Source organism: Elaeis guineensis, chromosome 1, assembly GCF_000442705.2.
Source record: "Elaeis guineensis isolate ETL-2024a chromosome 1, EG11, whole genome shotgun sequence".
Lineage (NCBI taxonomy): Eukaryota > Viridiplantae > Streptophyta > Magnoliopsida > Arecales > Arecaceae > Elaeis > Elaeis guineensis.
The window spans coordinates 139,829,447-139,845,307 of NC_025993.2; the positions used below are offsets into that span (position 1 = coordinate 139,829,447).

Genomic DNA, 15,861 nt, shown 5'->3' on the forward strand with positions numbered 1-15,861 from the left:
GACCAGCGATATGTCGCCAGAGAGACCAATGACAAACCGCCAGCGAGACCAGCGGTTTCAAAAGATTTTGCTATCAGATGATTTGCAGCTCACTGTAACATGATACACGGTGTCATGACCCTGTCATAGAAAAAATATGATCATAACTCATGATTGATGAAAAAAACTTAAGAATGAAAGAAATTAAAATCTTGAAAGAAACTTAAATTTAAAAAAAAAATAAATTTAGCATGAACTATATTACATAATTGAAATTGATTTCAAATTGATAGACTCTATATGCTTATTTTCTATAAATAATTATTTACTTTAATGTTTGATAAAATTTATTTAAAGTAATCATTGCTTACTGGGCTATCTAGCTCATTACCTCCTATTTTACTATTTTTACAGATGTTGAAAAATTAAGATGATATAAGAAATGAATAGAAGAGTAATTAGAAGTAGAACCTCCATACTTTTATTTTAGATTAAAAGTCTTATTGAATTTGATGTAAGACCTATTGGACATTGTTGTATTTATTGAGATATTAAAATTAATATTTAGATTATTATATTTTTTATTTTAAATTATTAACTACTTATTCTGCTGTTGTTTTATGATAGCATAATAAGATACCTTGCTTGTGGGGAGAGTTCCCTGTGAGTATGCGATGATTGCCATGATCCTCGGCTCACGATCTTGAGTCAGAGGCGTGATAGGGTGGGAGCTCATAGATGGCCCCTCAACTGGGTTCATGTAGGTCCAACTCAGATGGTGGGATGGCGAGCGGCGAGCTGCAGTGGGGTGGCGGCCTAAGGGAGGCGAGCGACGGAGGTGGAGGAAGGGGTAGCTGCCCGAGCGGTGGGAGGGGAAAGGGGTGAGGAAACAAGCGGTGATGGTGGGGCGGCGAGCAATGGGCTTGATCGGTGGGATGCAGCATGGTGGCAGGCTGGGAGAGGTGGGAAGCGGAGGTGGAGGAGGAAGGGGCAGTGGCCCGAGCAGTGGAAGGAAAAGGGGGTGAGGAAACGAGCGATGGTGGGGCGGCGAGCGGCAGGCCCGATCAGTTGGGGGAGGTGGGTTGCGACGAGATGGAGCTACGAAGAAGAAAAAAAGAAAACCAAAAAATAATAAAATATATTTTTTTTAAAAATAAAATATATAAAAATGGCTGTGTAATGTCTAAAATGCTCTCCATAATAAAATAATATTAATGGAGCACAGTGGCAAACTCCTCTTTAGAAATGATTTGTATGGTTGTGTGAATTGATTACAGAGTACTTCTTTCATTTGATTCAGGAGGATTAGTCTGAATAGACACTGAATTGGTTTAGTGTTTCCTTCATAGTTTGCATATTGTATGTGAAAGTGAAGTTTTTCTGAATGTCAAGATGAATTTATTATCATGCAGGTTCGACGCTTAGCAAAGGGTTTAATCGGACTGTAGGAACATAACTACTGTAGCAACAAACTGCACACAATTAAAATTATAAGATACACAGTTAAATAAATATGGCGCACAGTTAACTAAATATGGTACACAGTTAAACTAACATGATACACAGTTATATGAACCCTGCACACAGTTAAATTAACATCGTACATAGTTAATTGAATAGTGCACATAGTTAAATGAATCCTACGCACAGTTAAGTTAAGACTGCACATAGTTAAATGAATCCTATATACAGTTAAGTTAAAACTACATACAGTTAAATTTTTGTGGTACACAGTTAAATAAATATGACACACAGTTAACTAAATATGGTACACAGTTAAACTAATATAATACACAGCTATATGAATTCTGCATACAGTTAAATTAACATCATACACAGTTAATTGAACAGTACACATAGTTAAATTTTTATGGCAAATGATTAAATGAATATGGCACACAATTAACTAAACATGGTACACAGTTGAACTAACATAGTACACAATTATATGAACCCTGCATATAGTTAAACTAACATCATATACAGTTAACTGAACACTGCACATAGTTAAATAAATATGGCACACAATTAACTAAATATGGTACATAGTTAAACTAACATAATACATAGTCATATGAATCCTACACACAGTTAAATGAACACCGTATACAATTAATTAAATAATACACACAGTTAAATGAATCCCACGCATAGTTAAGTCAAAACTACATACAGTTAAATTTTTATGGTACATAGTTAAACTAATATGATACATAGTTATATGAATCCTCCACATAGTTAAATTAACATCGTACACAGTTAATTAAGCACTGCACACAGTTAAATGAATCCTACACACAGCTAGATTAAGACTGTATACAGTTAAATTTATATGGTACACAGTTAAATGAATATGACATAGTTAACTAAATATGATACACAGTTAAACTAACATGGTACACAGTTATATGAATCCTGCACATAGTTAAATTAATATCGTATATAGTTAATTGAATACTGTATACAGTCAATGAATATGGCACACAATTAACTAAACATGGTATACAATTAAACTAATATGACACAAGTTATACGAACTCTGTATATAGTTAAATTAATATTGTATATAGTTAATTGAATAGTGCATAGTGAACCTGGAACTGGATGATAGATTTCAACTCGAGCCAGCATTGGAACCGGCCAGCCGTCGCGTCACTTGACATCCAGGCCACTGGTGCATCCCCCACCACCGGCGTCGTCCCGGTGAGGTCCTCAGGGACCAGTGTCGTGTTCTTGGGCGGCTGGAAGAACAGGTTCAGGAGCAGATCGGATGCAACCACCTGGTTTTTGTAGTAGATCGAGTCGTAGACGACGTCATAGTAGATGCCGATCTTTCGGTTGGAGTTGCAGTCTGTAACGTTGAAGGAGATGGTCGAGTTGAGGAGGCCGACCAATGGCTGTGCGACAGCGGGAGTGGAGAAGGATAGATAAAAGCGGGGGTGGTGGGGGTGGAGGCTGGGCCAGAGGATGAAGATGATGAGGTCGGCGATGAGGACGAAGAGGAGAACAGAATAGAGGCACATGGCGAACTGAGTCGTGAGGCTCTCCCAGACAAGTAACAGGGACCGGTGGGTGTTGGGGTGGGATCGATTTTGGATCTGGAGCGGGGGCTGGAACTCGGATGATATGGCTAGCACTTTGGAGGAGGGTGAGCTTCTCCTGAGTGGAGCAGTGACGGGACTCTTTTATAGAAGTGGGACAGGGATGGCAAGCTTTGGAAGGACCTAGGCATTGGGAAGAATTCGGACATACTTCAGTTTTTCTCCTTGCTTTTTTGTTTGAGGGCATTTTGACCTTATCGGGGGACTTAAAGTTAAAACACCATTTGTAATAGACCGAAAGTTATAAGTTAGGTCAACAGGGATTAAAAATTGAACTCCGATCCACAAATAGATCAGGCATTAATTTTTTCTAAAAAATATGAATAAATTTTAGTAATTTATCTAAAAAAATAGTAATACAAAATAACATAGATAATAAATTTCGAAGTCATTTTCTCATACATAAAAACACATGAATAAATTATTTATCTATCTAAATATTATTTAAAAATATTTATTTAAAAATATAAATATTTATATAAATTTTTTATTTATAAAAAAAAATTCCTGAGATCCAACGCTTTAATTTTCGTAACAGGTGAACTGTCAAAATTGTTTTGAGAAAAGTTTCCACAAAAGCATTTTTTTTCGCACTTCCAACCACTGCAATAGTTTCTCCTAAAGTTTCCACAAAAGCATTTTTTTTCACACTTCCAACCACCGCAATAGTTTCTCCTATTTAAAAAGGATCGTCACATGTCAAGGATGTTCAATTGAGTATTGGATGCTGCTTCTCTTGTCACCTCTCCAAAAGGTTTGCCGAGAGAGATCTTCGTTGCTTTTGTAAATGTTCTGTGCTTCTTCCAGACGCTGGATTTTTATTATTATTATTTTATTATTTCTTATTTTTAAAAATACCACCTTCCTCATTTTATTTTTCAAATTACCATCCACGTTGAAATCACCGACTGTTGGTGCAGAATTCCGCCGACGCTGGAGAAGCTAGAGTCGAGGGGATCACGTCTGCCATCGGGACCTGCAAGGGAAGTCTAACCGGAGTTGGGGATGCTCCGGCAAGACCCTCCGACGCTCCAGTCAGTACTCTGCCTCAACAGAAATGGAGCACTCAAATAGAATTTTAGCAGAGTTTCGGGATAGAGTTTAGAGCTTAGAGAAGAACGTATCTGGGGTCCCTTTTTATAGACGGAGAGCGTAACTGATTGACAGCGACATCTGTAACTGCCTGGTAGTGGGCCGTTCAGGGCCACGCGGAGTTTGTTACGGAGAGTAATGGCGTCAGGGGGTCGTTCAGGGTCATGTGGAGTTTGTTATGGAGAGTGGAGTGGTGTCCGTTGTCGCGACTTGCCAGAGAGTGGTGGAGCCACGTAGAATCCATTACAGAGAGTGGAGTAGGGTAGTGGCCATTGTCGTGACTTGTCAGAGAGTTCAGGCCTGACGGCTGAAGCTCGGTCGGGATGTCTGATGGAGCAGAATAGCTCTCTGTCTCAGCAATCCAGGAGAAGCTCGGATGTTTCCAAGGTTGCTGATGAGTCTACTGTTGTCGGATGCCTTGGGCGCTGATGCTACAGGCGGGAGTCATCTGCTGTAGAAGCTCGGACGAAAACTTTCTGTTGGTGAAGTCTGGTAGAAGTTCAATTGCCAGAGAAGTCCGTCTGGGATTTGCCTGATGTGGAAGCTTGTCTGAAGATTGTCCGTCGGAGAGGTCCAGTTTCAAGAGGAAACCGACAGAGGTCGTCCGACAGTGGAGTTCGGATGGTGTTGTGGAGGTTTGTCCGCTGGAGGAGTCTTGAGGACACTGTGGAAGGTCGAATGTTGGAGGAGTCCGGGATTCAATTCTGTTGTAGAAGTTTGGACGGAGTTCGGCTCTCGTAGGAGTCTGGATGAAGTCCGCTTATTGTAGAAGCTCGACCGAAGATCAGTTGTCGTAGAAGCTCGGATGGAGACTTCTTATTGTAGAAGTCCCACTGCAATAGAAGCTCGATCATTGACGAGATCTGGAAGAAGTTCGGAGTAGAGATCCGATGGAGCCTATCTGTTGTAGAAGTTCGTCTGTGATCCATCCACTATAGAAGTTCGGACGGAGTTCGGTTCTTGTACGAGCTCGGATGAATTCTGCTTGCGATAGAAGTTCGGAGTAGAGATTCGGCTGGTGTCGCCTGTCCGTTGTAGAAATTCATCTGGAATCCATCTGCTGTAGAAGTTCGGATGGAGTTCGATTCTTGTAGGAGCTCGGGTGAAATCTGGAAGACAGTCGACCGTCGTAGAAACTTGGATGGAGTCTGGTTACTGCAGAAGTCCTGCTGTTGGAGAAGCTCAGACGTTGATGAAGTCCAGAAGAAGTTCGGCGTAAAGTCATTCGTGGTCGGAAGAAGTCTGGAAGAGATTTGAAAAATAGTCGATCACTGTAGAGAATCGGCTGATAGTGAAGTTCAGAGAGCATTTGGGGCAGTCTGATAGATGAATGGAGGAGCTCATTATTGGAGGAATCTGGATGGCATTGTAGAAGCTCAGACGGCCGGAGGAGTTCAGAGAGAGACACCGCATAAGGTCGGAAGCCAGAAGAGCCCTGGAAGGGTCGGCCTTTCACGAACTTCGACTGGGGGTATTTTATATCCAACACCAGTCTCCCTACTTTCGAGTTCAGATCCCGAATGAAGAAAGTATAGAGAAATTTTCACAGTCAAAGTTGCCTCCCTCGATTTTTGTACTTGATTGTTTCTAGATATTTTGACATTTCACACGCTGGTGCTGGAGTCTTTTCAAATCGAGGTGATCTGAAAAAGTTTTTTTGGAATTCCCGTTGGAGCGCTGCTCTAGGTACGGTGCAATAATGATTCTGTCAGTTGTCAGTCATTTTTAGCCGCCTGCCACGGTGAGTGGGCCACGCGACGGTTATAGATCGGCCAGAGGAGATCTGCAGTCATTATTGCACTGGACCCCGTCGCCTATTTAAACCCGACTCCCTCCTTCAAGGGTCTCACTTTGCCTGGGAGTTTCTTCGGTCCCTCCTTCTTTCTGAGAGTTTCGTTCTTTCCCAGCATCCTTCTCGGCCTTAGGCATTCTTCGAGTCGTCCCTATCTCTGCATCTCTGCATCCTTTAGACCAGCCTAGGTTAGTTCCGGAACTCCTTTTTTTGCGGCTTTGTTTCTAAACTGTGCCGATCTTCTTTCGTTGCAGATATGGACACGGACGTGGCTCGAATGTTAGCCAAGAGTCTCAAGGCCCACAAGAGGAAAGGCGCTGCAACTTCTGGGTCGGTGAAGAAGGCGAGGATAGAAGAGACAGATCCGGTCATGCTTCGCCTTGATCGCCCAGAGCCCGTGCTTGTGGTACATCTTCGACCGCGAGTACTTCCCGATCTCGTAGAAGGAGGAAGCAGAAGGGGGACTAGAAGAAGAAGTTAAGTACTTAAAGTAATCCTCGACGATGGCTGGAACCGAGAGTTCAAAGTCTGAAGAAGCCGAGCTTTCTTAGAGCTTCTTTACCTTTTTTTTTTATGTATTCTTTCCTTTTCTTATCATTTTTCTTTTTTGGCCTTCAAAGGCTTTGTAATGTACACTTCACTAATAAAATGAAAAGGAAATTTTTCATTACCTTGTCCATTCTTGCATTAAGTTATCGTTTATCGAACTTCTTTTATCTTTTGTCTTATTCGATGTCGACGTTGTTTGAAGGTTCCTGATCGTCGTCGTGTTGATTTGCCCCTTTTATTCATGGCTGAAGGTCTTTTCGAGGCCACTCGAGTTTGATGCTTTCTCTCGGTGCTCGAGCTTGGGGGCCCGAACTTCTCGTTATCTTGAGGAAGTCGATTTTCTCCTGTCAGTGTTGGGTTCCTTCTTAGAGACTGAGGATTTTTGATAAAAGTCTCCTTCCTCGTTGAGACAGGTTCCTTATGTCTTTGATGTAGTTTGTTTTTCCCTTATCACTGACGTGGCTCGTCGCTTTCTCTTTTTCTCTCTCCCTTTTTTTTATGTTCGAGTGAGGGTTTTTCCTCTGCTCTTAACAGGGTCGTAGGGGTGTAGAGGAGCTGTTGAGGAGGCTTTCCTCCTTGTTCGATCTTGAATGATCGGATCTTCATTTGTGTCAGGATGAGGTTCTCCTCCTATTTCTGACACAGTCAATTTCAGCTCATGTTAGGACGAGATTATCCTCCTGTTCCTAACAGGGCTGTGGGGGCACGTAAGGGCTGTTGCAAGGGCCTCTCCCCCATCTGATCTTTAAATAATCGGGCCTTCGACTTTGCTCATGTTAAGATGAGGTTCTCCTCCTGTTCCTAACATGGCTGTGGGGGCACATAAGGGCCGTTGCGAGGGCCTCTCCCCCCATCCGATCTTTAAGTAACCGGGCCTTTGACTTTGCTCATGTTAGGACGAGGTTCTCCTCCTATTCCTAACATGGCTGTGGAGGCGCATAAGGGCTGTTGCAAGGGCCTCTCCCCCCATCCAATTTTTAAATAATCAGACCTTTGACTTTACTCATGTTAGGACGAGATTCTCCTCCTGTTCCTAACATGGCTGTGGGGGCGCATAAGGGCCGTTGCAAGGGCCTCTCTCCCCATCCGATCTTTAAATAACCGGGCCTTCGACTTTGCTCATGTTAAGATGAGGTTCTCCTCCTGTTTCTAATATGGCTATGGGGGCGTATAAGGGCCGTTGCAAGGGCCTCTCCCCCCATCTGGTTTTTAAATAACCGGGCCTTCGATTTTGCTCATGTTAGGATGAGGTTCTCCTCCTATTCCTAACATGGCTGTGGGGGCACATAAGGACCGTTGCAAGGGCCTCTCCCCCCATCCAGTCTTTATATAACCGGGCCTTCATTCGTGTCAGGATGAGGTTTTCCTCTTGTTCCTGACATGCTTGATTTCGATTGTCTAAAGGAGCTACTCCCTGTCGTTATAAGCTCATACCAAAAGAAAAGATATGCGAATATGAAAAAAACTTTTATTTAAGGCAAAGTTATTGGTAATACATTCGTAGATTTTTCGAATTCTACGGTCGCAGAAGGTCTGCTCCTCCGAGCTCTTTTAAATAGTATGTTCCGGGCCGAACCACCTCCTTGACTTCATACAAGCCTTCCCAGTTAGGGACGAGTTTCCCTTGATTCTGAGGTTGTGAGACAGCGGCTCGCCGAAGTACTAAGTCCCCCGCTCTGAAGGCTTTGCTCTTGACCCGGGAGTTGTAGTATCGGGCCACTTTCTGCTTGTAGGTGGCCATCCGAGCTTGAGCTGTCTCCCACTTTTCTTCTAATAAGTCAAGGTTGGCTTTGAGATCCTGTGAGTTGCGCTGCTCGTCGAATGCCACAACTCGCACTGACGGAAGTTTGAGTTCGATTGAGATCATGACTTCTATTCCGAAGGCTAAGGCAAAGGGGGTCTCTCCTGTGGGCAGTCTTTGGGTAGTTCGGTATGTCCACAACACATGATAAAGCTCATCTGCCCAAGTTCCCTTTGCTCTTTCAAGTCTCGCCTTGATTCCTTACAACAGAATCCGGCTAGTAACCTCAGCTTCACCGTTTGCTTGCGGATGGGCTACTGACGTGAAGTTATGTGAGATGTTTAAGTCCTCACAAAATTCAGCAAATCTTGCCCTAGCAAATTATCGCCCATTATCAGTAATGAGAGTTCTGGGTAGGCCGAACCTACAGATAATTGACTTCCAAACGAAGTTCTGCACCTTAGCTTCTATAATTTTTGTCAAAGGTTCAGCTTCGACCTACTTGGTGAAGTAGTCAATTGCCACCAGAAGGAACTTCCGCTGCCCGGATGCCATAGAAAAAGTTTCGAGGATATCCATCCCCCATTGTGCAAACGGCCATGGGGTGCTCAAGGGTGAGAGTTCGGAGGCGGGTTGCCTTTGGATATTTGCATATCTATGACACTGATCACACCTTCTGACATATTCGATGGAGTCGTGGTACATAGTAGGCCAGTAATAGCCTTGTCAGAGTAGCTTGTGGGATAAAGATCTGGCCCCCAGGTGACTTCCGCAGACTCCCTCATGTACCTCCCACAAGGCGAAGTCGGCCTCAAAAGGTCGGAGACATTTCAGAAGGGGCAAAGAGTACGACCTCTTGTACAGCTTGCCTTCATAAAGAATATATCGGGAGGCCTAGTTCCTAAGCTTCCGAGCTTCTTTTGCATCAGGAGGAAGAACCCCGTCCTTGAGGTATGCAACCAGTGGGTCAATCCAGCTAGGTTCATAGTTGATCTCCATCACAAGCTGTGGTTCTTCTGTACTTGGGCACTTCAAAACTTCGAAGAAGACTTTCTTGGGCAGCTCGATCGGAGCCAGTGTAGCCAACTTGGAGAGAAGGTCGGCCCTGGTATTTTCTGCTCTTGGAATCTGCTTGATGTCAAAGCTACCGAAGGCAAGGACGATCTCTTTTACCTTTTTGAGATACTTGGCCATACTATCCTCCCGAGCTTCATAGTTTTTGCTGACTTGTCCCACCACCAATTGGGAGTCATTGTAGACTTGGAGCCGATCTACTTCTAACTCTTTGGCGATCCTTAGTCCTACAATCAGAGCTTCATATTCTGCTCCGTTATTTATCGCAGAAAATTCGAAGCGCAGTGCGTACTCCGCAATAATTCTTTCTGGATTGACCAAGATCAGGCCTGCACCTATGCCTGACATGTTGGAGGAACCATCCACATAGAGGGCCCAAACACCATCAGGGAGATCTATTCTTTCTTCAAGGGAATTTGACTGGAGCCCTGAGTTGTCGGCTTCACCTCGCTCAAGTTCGGCCTCTTCCGGAATAGTGCACTCTACTATGAAGTTTGCTAATATCTGAGCTTTAATCACCGGTCGAAGTTGATAGTTGATGTCGAATTCTGTGAGCTCGACTGCCCATTTTGCTATCCTTCCGGAAGCATCCGCTCGATGCAGAACCGCCTTGATCGACTGGTCGGTGAGCAGTGTTATGGTGTGCCCTTGAAAGTAAGGTCAGAGCCTTTGAGCTGCAATCAACCAGGTATAAGTTAGTTTCTCTAACTTAGTATACCTGATTTCGGTGTCTCTCAATACTCGGTTAATGTAGTAGATCGACCGTTGAATTTTTGCTTCTTCCTTAACCAGAACGACTACGAGAGCCACAGGAGAGACCATCAGGTACAAGAACAACTCCTCTTCGGGTTCGAGCTTTGCCAATAGCGGAGGTGAGCTGAGGTAGCTCTTTAATTTTTCGAATGCTTGCTGACATTCAGTGGTCCAACAGAAGTTCTTCAGCTACTTGAGGGTCTGAAAGAAAGGCAGACATCATTCGGCCGATCTTGAGATGAAGCGATTCAGAGCTGCTACTCTCCCAGTAAGGTGCTGAACTTCCTTTATTGATTTCGGGGCGGTCATTTCTTGGATGGCACGAATTATTTTTAAATTTGCTTCGATCCCACACCCCGATACCATGAAGCCCAAGAATTTTTCTGAGGTTACTCCAAAAGCGCACTTGTCCGGGTTCAGCTTTATCTTATATTTTCGGAGGGTGCTGAAGGTCTCCTCAAGGTCGGCGAAGTGGTTCTTTGTGGATTTGCTTTTTACAAGCATATCGTCCATGTAGACCTCCATATTGTGGCTGATCTGCTCTTTGAAGATCTTGTTCACCAGCCGTTGATATGTCGCCCCTACATTTTTGAGGCCAAAAGGCATGATCCTGTAACAATAAAGACCATGGTTAGTAATAAAAGTAGTTTTTCTTCATCCTTCGGTGCCATCCTAATTTGATTGTAGCCAAAAAATACATCCATAAAAGTGAGAAGCTCATGGCCCGAGGTTGCATCCACTAGTTGGTCAATTCTGGGTGGAGGGTAACTGTCCTTCGGCAGGCTTTGTTTAGCTTTTTGAAGTCTATGCACATCCTCCACTTGCCATTCGCCTTCTTGACGAAACCACATTGGAGACCAGTTCGGATAGTTGACTTCTCTGATGAACCCAGCTTTCAGGAGTTTATCAACTTCCTCAGCTATTGCACTTGCCTTTCTGATGCATGACTTCGGATTTTTTCCTTCATCGGTTGATGTTTGGATCACAGCCAGGCGGTGTTCCATGACTCCCGCATCAATCCCTGGCATGTCTGTCGGACCCAAGCAAAAATATCCGCATTCTTTTGTAGAAAATTAATGAGTTAGAGTCGATCTTCACCACATGCTCCTCATTTCCATCATTTAAAGGAATTGAGACAAGATCTTCAATTGGCTCACCCATTCTTCAGCAAGGTCATCGCGGGTGTCCAATCCATCAACCGGATCGGGGTCGGACTGACCATTTCTTTGAAGGGCTATGTTGTAGCAGTGTCTTGCCAGGGCTTGATCTCCTCTAACCTCTTCGACTCCTTGGCTAGTAGAAAATTTAGCTTCAAGTGGTAGGTCGACACCACAGCTCGGAGGGCGTTGAGGTCAGGTCGGCCAAGTATTGCGTTGTAGGCAGACGACGCCTTTACTATCAGAAAATCCACTTGCGCTCTTGATTCTTTGGGTACCAGCCAGCAACCATGGTTAAAGTTATTACCCCTTCCACTGGCACAGCATCACCAGTGAACCCTACCAACGTAGAGTTTATCGACCCCAGTCAACCATCCGGAATGGATATTTTCGAGAATGCATCGTAAAACAGAATATCAGTCGAGCTTCCACTATCAACAAGAATGCGGCGTACATTATAGTCAGCAATATTTAAAGAAACTACAACCACATCATTATGGGGGAATTGAATCTCCCGAGCATCTTCTTCAGTAAAGGTTATAGACTCTTTAGTCCTCTGCCGCTTGGGCGATATGGCCGATCCACCGGTTGCTCCCCGCCAGGGTCCTCCAGAGATGGTGTTGACGATCCCGGTTGGAGGCCAATCTTCAGGCTGTTCCTCCCTCCTTGGCGGCTCTGGCTGGGGTAGGGTCCTCGATCGATCCTCCCTACCTTCAGGTCGATGTCAAGTGAATCTGTCGAGCCAACCTCATCTGATGAGCTCTCGATCCGCCAGTTCATCTCTTGGAATATTTGATCCAGGAAGTCCTCTCGATTGTGAGTCTCGAGGATCTTCTGGTAGAACGGAGGTAGAACCCTCCGAGGGTGGAATCATGATCGGACGGAGTGCTCTCCACCTTCTGTTCCCCTTTTCAAGGAAGACAGGAGACTGGCCCAAGTGGCCCGCCCGGTCGTCGGATTCTGGAACTCCGTGATGCTCTTTCCAGCCGCACTGAGGCTGCGGCTGCTGGGTTGCTGTTGCATGGCCTGCACTACTTTGATAAGGCCCCTGACCTGCTGAACCAGCAAGTTGAACTGCTCCATACCGACTGTCATTGCCGAAGGAGGAGAAGTCTGGGAAACTGGAGACGAAGCCGGAGCTTGCGGGTCTTGCTGAGATCTGGCCGTGGAGGCCGTGGATCGCCTGGTGAATGCCTTTCGGGGAGGCATCTATTGGAGCACGATCCGGCTCCTCCCACGGACTTGGGTGCAGCGGAACCAGCAACGAATAAATCTAGAGACTTCTGGACTCGATCGAAGGCCCTTGACGAAATCAGCCTGATTGCTGTCATCTTCGTCAGCCTTTCGTTCCAGATAAAGAACACCTCTAAGATCACCTCTAAAAAATTAAGATCTGGTACCCAACAGATCATGCCTGGACCGAGGTCTTTCAATTTGTAGATCTAAATCGGGGATTCTAGATAGGGAAGAAGTAGATAGAACAGATCTTGCAGATCTGTCCTGCTGCAGCCTTTCCTGTAGATCTGTTGATGGAGATCTCATCCGCACCTCAAACGACCTCAGATCAACTCCAGATCTGAGAAAACTTGTACCAACCTCGTAGCAAGAGATTTCAAGTCCTGGACCTAATGTTTGGATGGCTACAAGAGAGGGAGAGGCAATATGGTTGGCGGCACAAAGGGGGAGGGGCTCAAAACCCTAGCGCCTCCCCTACTTTTCCTGCCTTCTATGGACCTGACGGCAAGAAACCCTAGGGTTTCTTGCTCCTGGGCATGAGAATAGTGAAGAGAGAGGGAGCAGAGAGAGAGAGACTTGGAAGAAAGGGTTTTCGTATTCTTGGCTTAATCAAACCTATACAGTGCATGTATATATAAACACAGGGTCAAGTGACCCAACCGAAAACTCCCTTGACCAACTCTATGGGAGATTAGGTTAACCCAAGCCATGTACACCCATGACTCGACCTAATCTCATCTATCCTGGGCCAGACCTGCCCATAAAGAGTTGTCCCTTAGGCCCACATAACCTAGACCTCAAGAATCCGAAAGGCCCACACCTTTCAACCTAGGCCCAACTAGCCCTAGAGCCTCCATGAAGCCCTCATGAATGATGGACCTTGGCCTTAGCCTTGGTCCCCTGGGCCTTGGGCACACCACTGGATCACAACAGCATCAGGTGGAGATCTGGCAGGAGAAGAAGGAGAAAGTTCGAAGAAGATGACCGAAGACAGTCCCGTTGAGTATTCCTTTAAGAACAAGGGTACTGCAAAGACACAGGCCTTTCCTCTAGCGCCAATTCTATTGGTGTAGAATTTGCTAATGCCAAAGAAGCTGGAGTCGAGGGGATCGCATCCCCATCGGGACCTGCAAGGGAAGTCTAATCGAAGTTGGGGGTGCTCCGGCAAGACCCTCCGTCGCTCAAGTCAGTACTCTGCCTCAATAGAAATGGAGCACTCAAATAGAATTTTAGCAAGTTTCGGGATAGAGTTTAGAGCTTAGAGAAGAACGTATCTGGGGTCCTTTTTATAAATGGAGAACGTAACTGATTGACAGCGACATCCGTAACTGTCTAGTAGTGGGCCGTTCAGGGCACACGGAGTTTGTTACGGAGAGTAGTGGTGTCAGGAGGCTGTTCAGGGCCACGTGGAGTTTGTTATGGAGAGTGAAGTGGTGTCCGTTGTCGTGACTTGCCAGAGAGTGGTGGAGCCACATGAAATCCATTACAGAGAGTGGAGTAGGGTAGTGCCCATTGTCGTGACTTGCCAAAGAGTTCGGGCCTGATGGCTGAAGCTCGGTCGGGACGTCTGAAGGAGTGGAATGGCTCTCTGTCTCAGCAATCCAGGAGAAGCTCGGATGTTTCCAAAGTTGCTGACGAGTCTACTGTTGTCGGATGCCTTGGATGTTGATGCTATAGGCAGGAGTCATCTGTTGTAGAAGCTCGGACGGAGACTTTCTGTTGGTGAAGTTCGATAGAAGTTCGATTGCCAGAGAAGTCCATCTGGGATTTGCCTGATGTGGAAGCTCATCTGAAGATTATCCGTCGGAGAAGTCCAGTTTCAAGAGAAATCCGATGGGGGGTCGTCCGACAGTGGAGTTCGGATGGTGTTGTGGAGGTTTGTCCGCTGGAGGAGTCTTGAAGACACTGTGAAAGATCGAATGTTGGAGGAGTCTAGAATTCAATTCTACTATAGAAGTTCGGACGAAGTCTGGCTCTCGTAGGAGTCTGGATGAAGTCCACTTATTGTAGAAGCTCAGCCGAAGATCAGTTGTCGTGGAAGCTCGGATGGAGACTTCTTATTGTAGAAGTCTCGCTGTTGGAGAAGCTCGATCATTGACGAGGTCCAGAAGAAGTTCGGAGTAGAGATCCGGTGGAGCCTCTCCATGATAGATGTTCGTCTGTGATCCATCCACTGTAGAAGTTCGAACGGAGTCCGATTCTTATAAGAGCTCGGATGAATTTCGCTTGCGATAGAAGTTCGAAGTAGAGATTCAGTCGGTGTAGCCTGTCTGTTGTAGAAATTCATCTAGAATCCATCTACTGTAGAAGTTCGGACGGAGTCCGATTCTTGTAGGAGCTCGGGTGAAATCCGGAAGGCGGTCGACCACCATAGAAACTTGGATGGAGTCTGATTACTGCAGAAGTTCTGCTGTTGGAGAAGCTCGGACGTTGACGAAGTCTGGAAGAAGTTCGGAGTAAAGTCGTTCGTGGACGGAAGAATCTGGAAGAGATTCGGAGAATAGTCGATCACTGTAGAGAATCGGCTGATAGTGAAGTTCAGAGAGCATTTGGCGCAGTTCGGTAGATGAACGGAGGAGCTCATTATTGGAGGAGTCCGGATGGCATTGTAGAAGCTCAGACGGTCGAGGAGTTTAGAGAGAGACACTGCATAAGGTCAGAAGCCAGAAGAGCCTTAGAAGGGTCGGTCTTTCACGAACTTCGACTGGGGTATTTTATACCCAACACCGATGATTTCACGGCCGACTTGGGGATGACGTGTTCTCCATCTTTTTTTGGGGGGGGAGGGGGGCATACGGAGGGCAAGGATTTGGGGGGAGGGGTTTGTATTTGCACAAACAACCACCGAGACCCGAAAAGGAGGGGAGGAGGGGTGGTGGTCGCATGGAGGCAGGGGTGGATGGTAGATATAGTGCAGATGGCGGTGAGGCAGAGCCATGGCGGGTGCCTCACAAGGGGAGATGGAGGGGTCTATGGTGAGACAGAACAGGCGAGGGACCCACGATGGCGGCACGGAGGACGGCGATGGGGCAGGGCCACCAGTGGTGCACTGGAGGGGGGTGGGTGCAGGTCAACCATCGGCAGAGGAAGGTCGGCCATGGGGGTGGGAGGAAGGGAAGAGAGAAATGAAGAGAAAAATAAAAAAAAGATAAATATAAATTATAAATAATTTTGAAAAAAATATTTTAAAATTTTTTTTAAAAAATATTTTTTAAAATTAATAATTTATTATTATTTTAAAAATCTATGTTGAAATATTATTATTATTATTAAGTTATTATTATTATTTAATTAGTAATTAAATATTATTATTTTTTAATAAAAAATATTATTATTGGATTAATAAAAATATCATTTTTATTTATTATTGAAATCGCCACTTGGGCA

The 15,861-nt window shown here is 45.1% G+C and overlaps 1 protein-coding gene across 1 annotated transcript; it reads right to left on the reverse strand.

The window, feature by feature from the left end:
* Positions 1-795: 795 nt before the first annotated feature.
* Positions 796-15,412, reverse strand: LOC140856593 (uncharacterized). Its single transcript, XM_073254391.1, has 3 exons — positions 15,195-15,412; positions 2,574-3,138; positions 796-1,077 (listed from the first exon to the last, which is right to left on the reverse strand). The coding sequence occupies exons 1-3, from the start codon at positions 15,410-15,412 to the stop codon at positions 796-798; spliced, it is 1,065 nt and encodes a 354-aa protein (XP_073110492.1).
* Positions 15,413-15,861: the final 449 nt, after the last annotated feature.

Bases quoted from the DNA above. Each gene is read 5' to 3' on its own strand.
- LOC140856593 (XM_073254391.1), bottom strand. From the start codon at position 15,412: ATGGCTCTGCCTCACCGCCATCTGCACTATATCTACCATCCACCCCTG. The intron at 3,139-15,194 runs GTATAAAATACC...TGCTCCACTCAG, and splicing joins CGTGAAATCATCGGTGTTGG to GAGAAGCTCACCCTCCTCCA. The intron at 1,078-2,573 runs GTTCACTATGCA...TCTTCTTCGTAG, and splicing joins AATCTATCATCCAGTTCCAG to CTCCATCTCGTCGCAACCCA.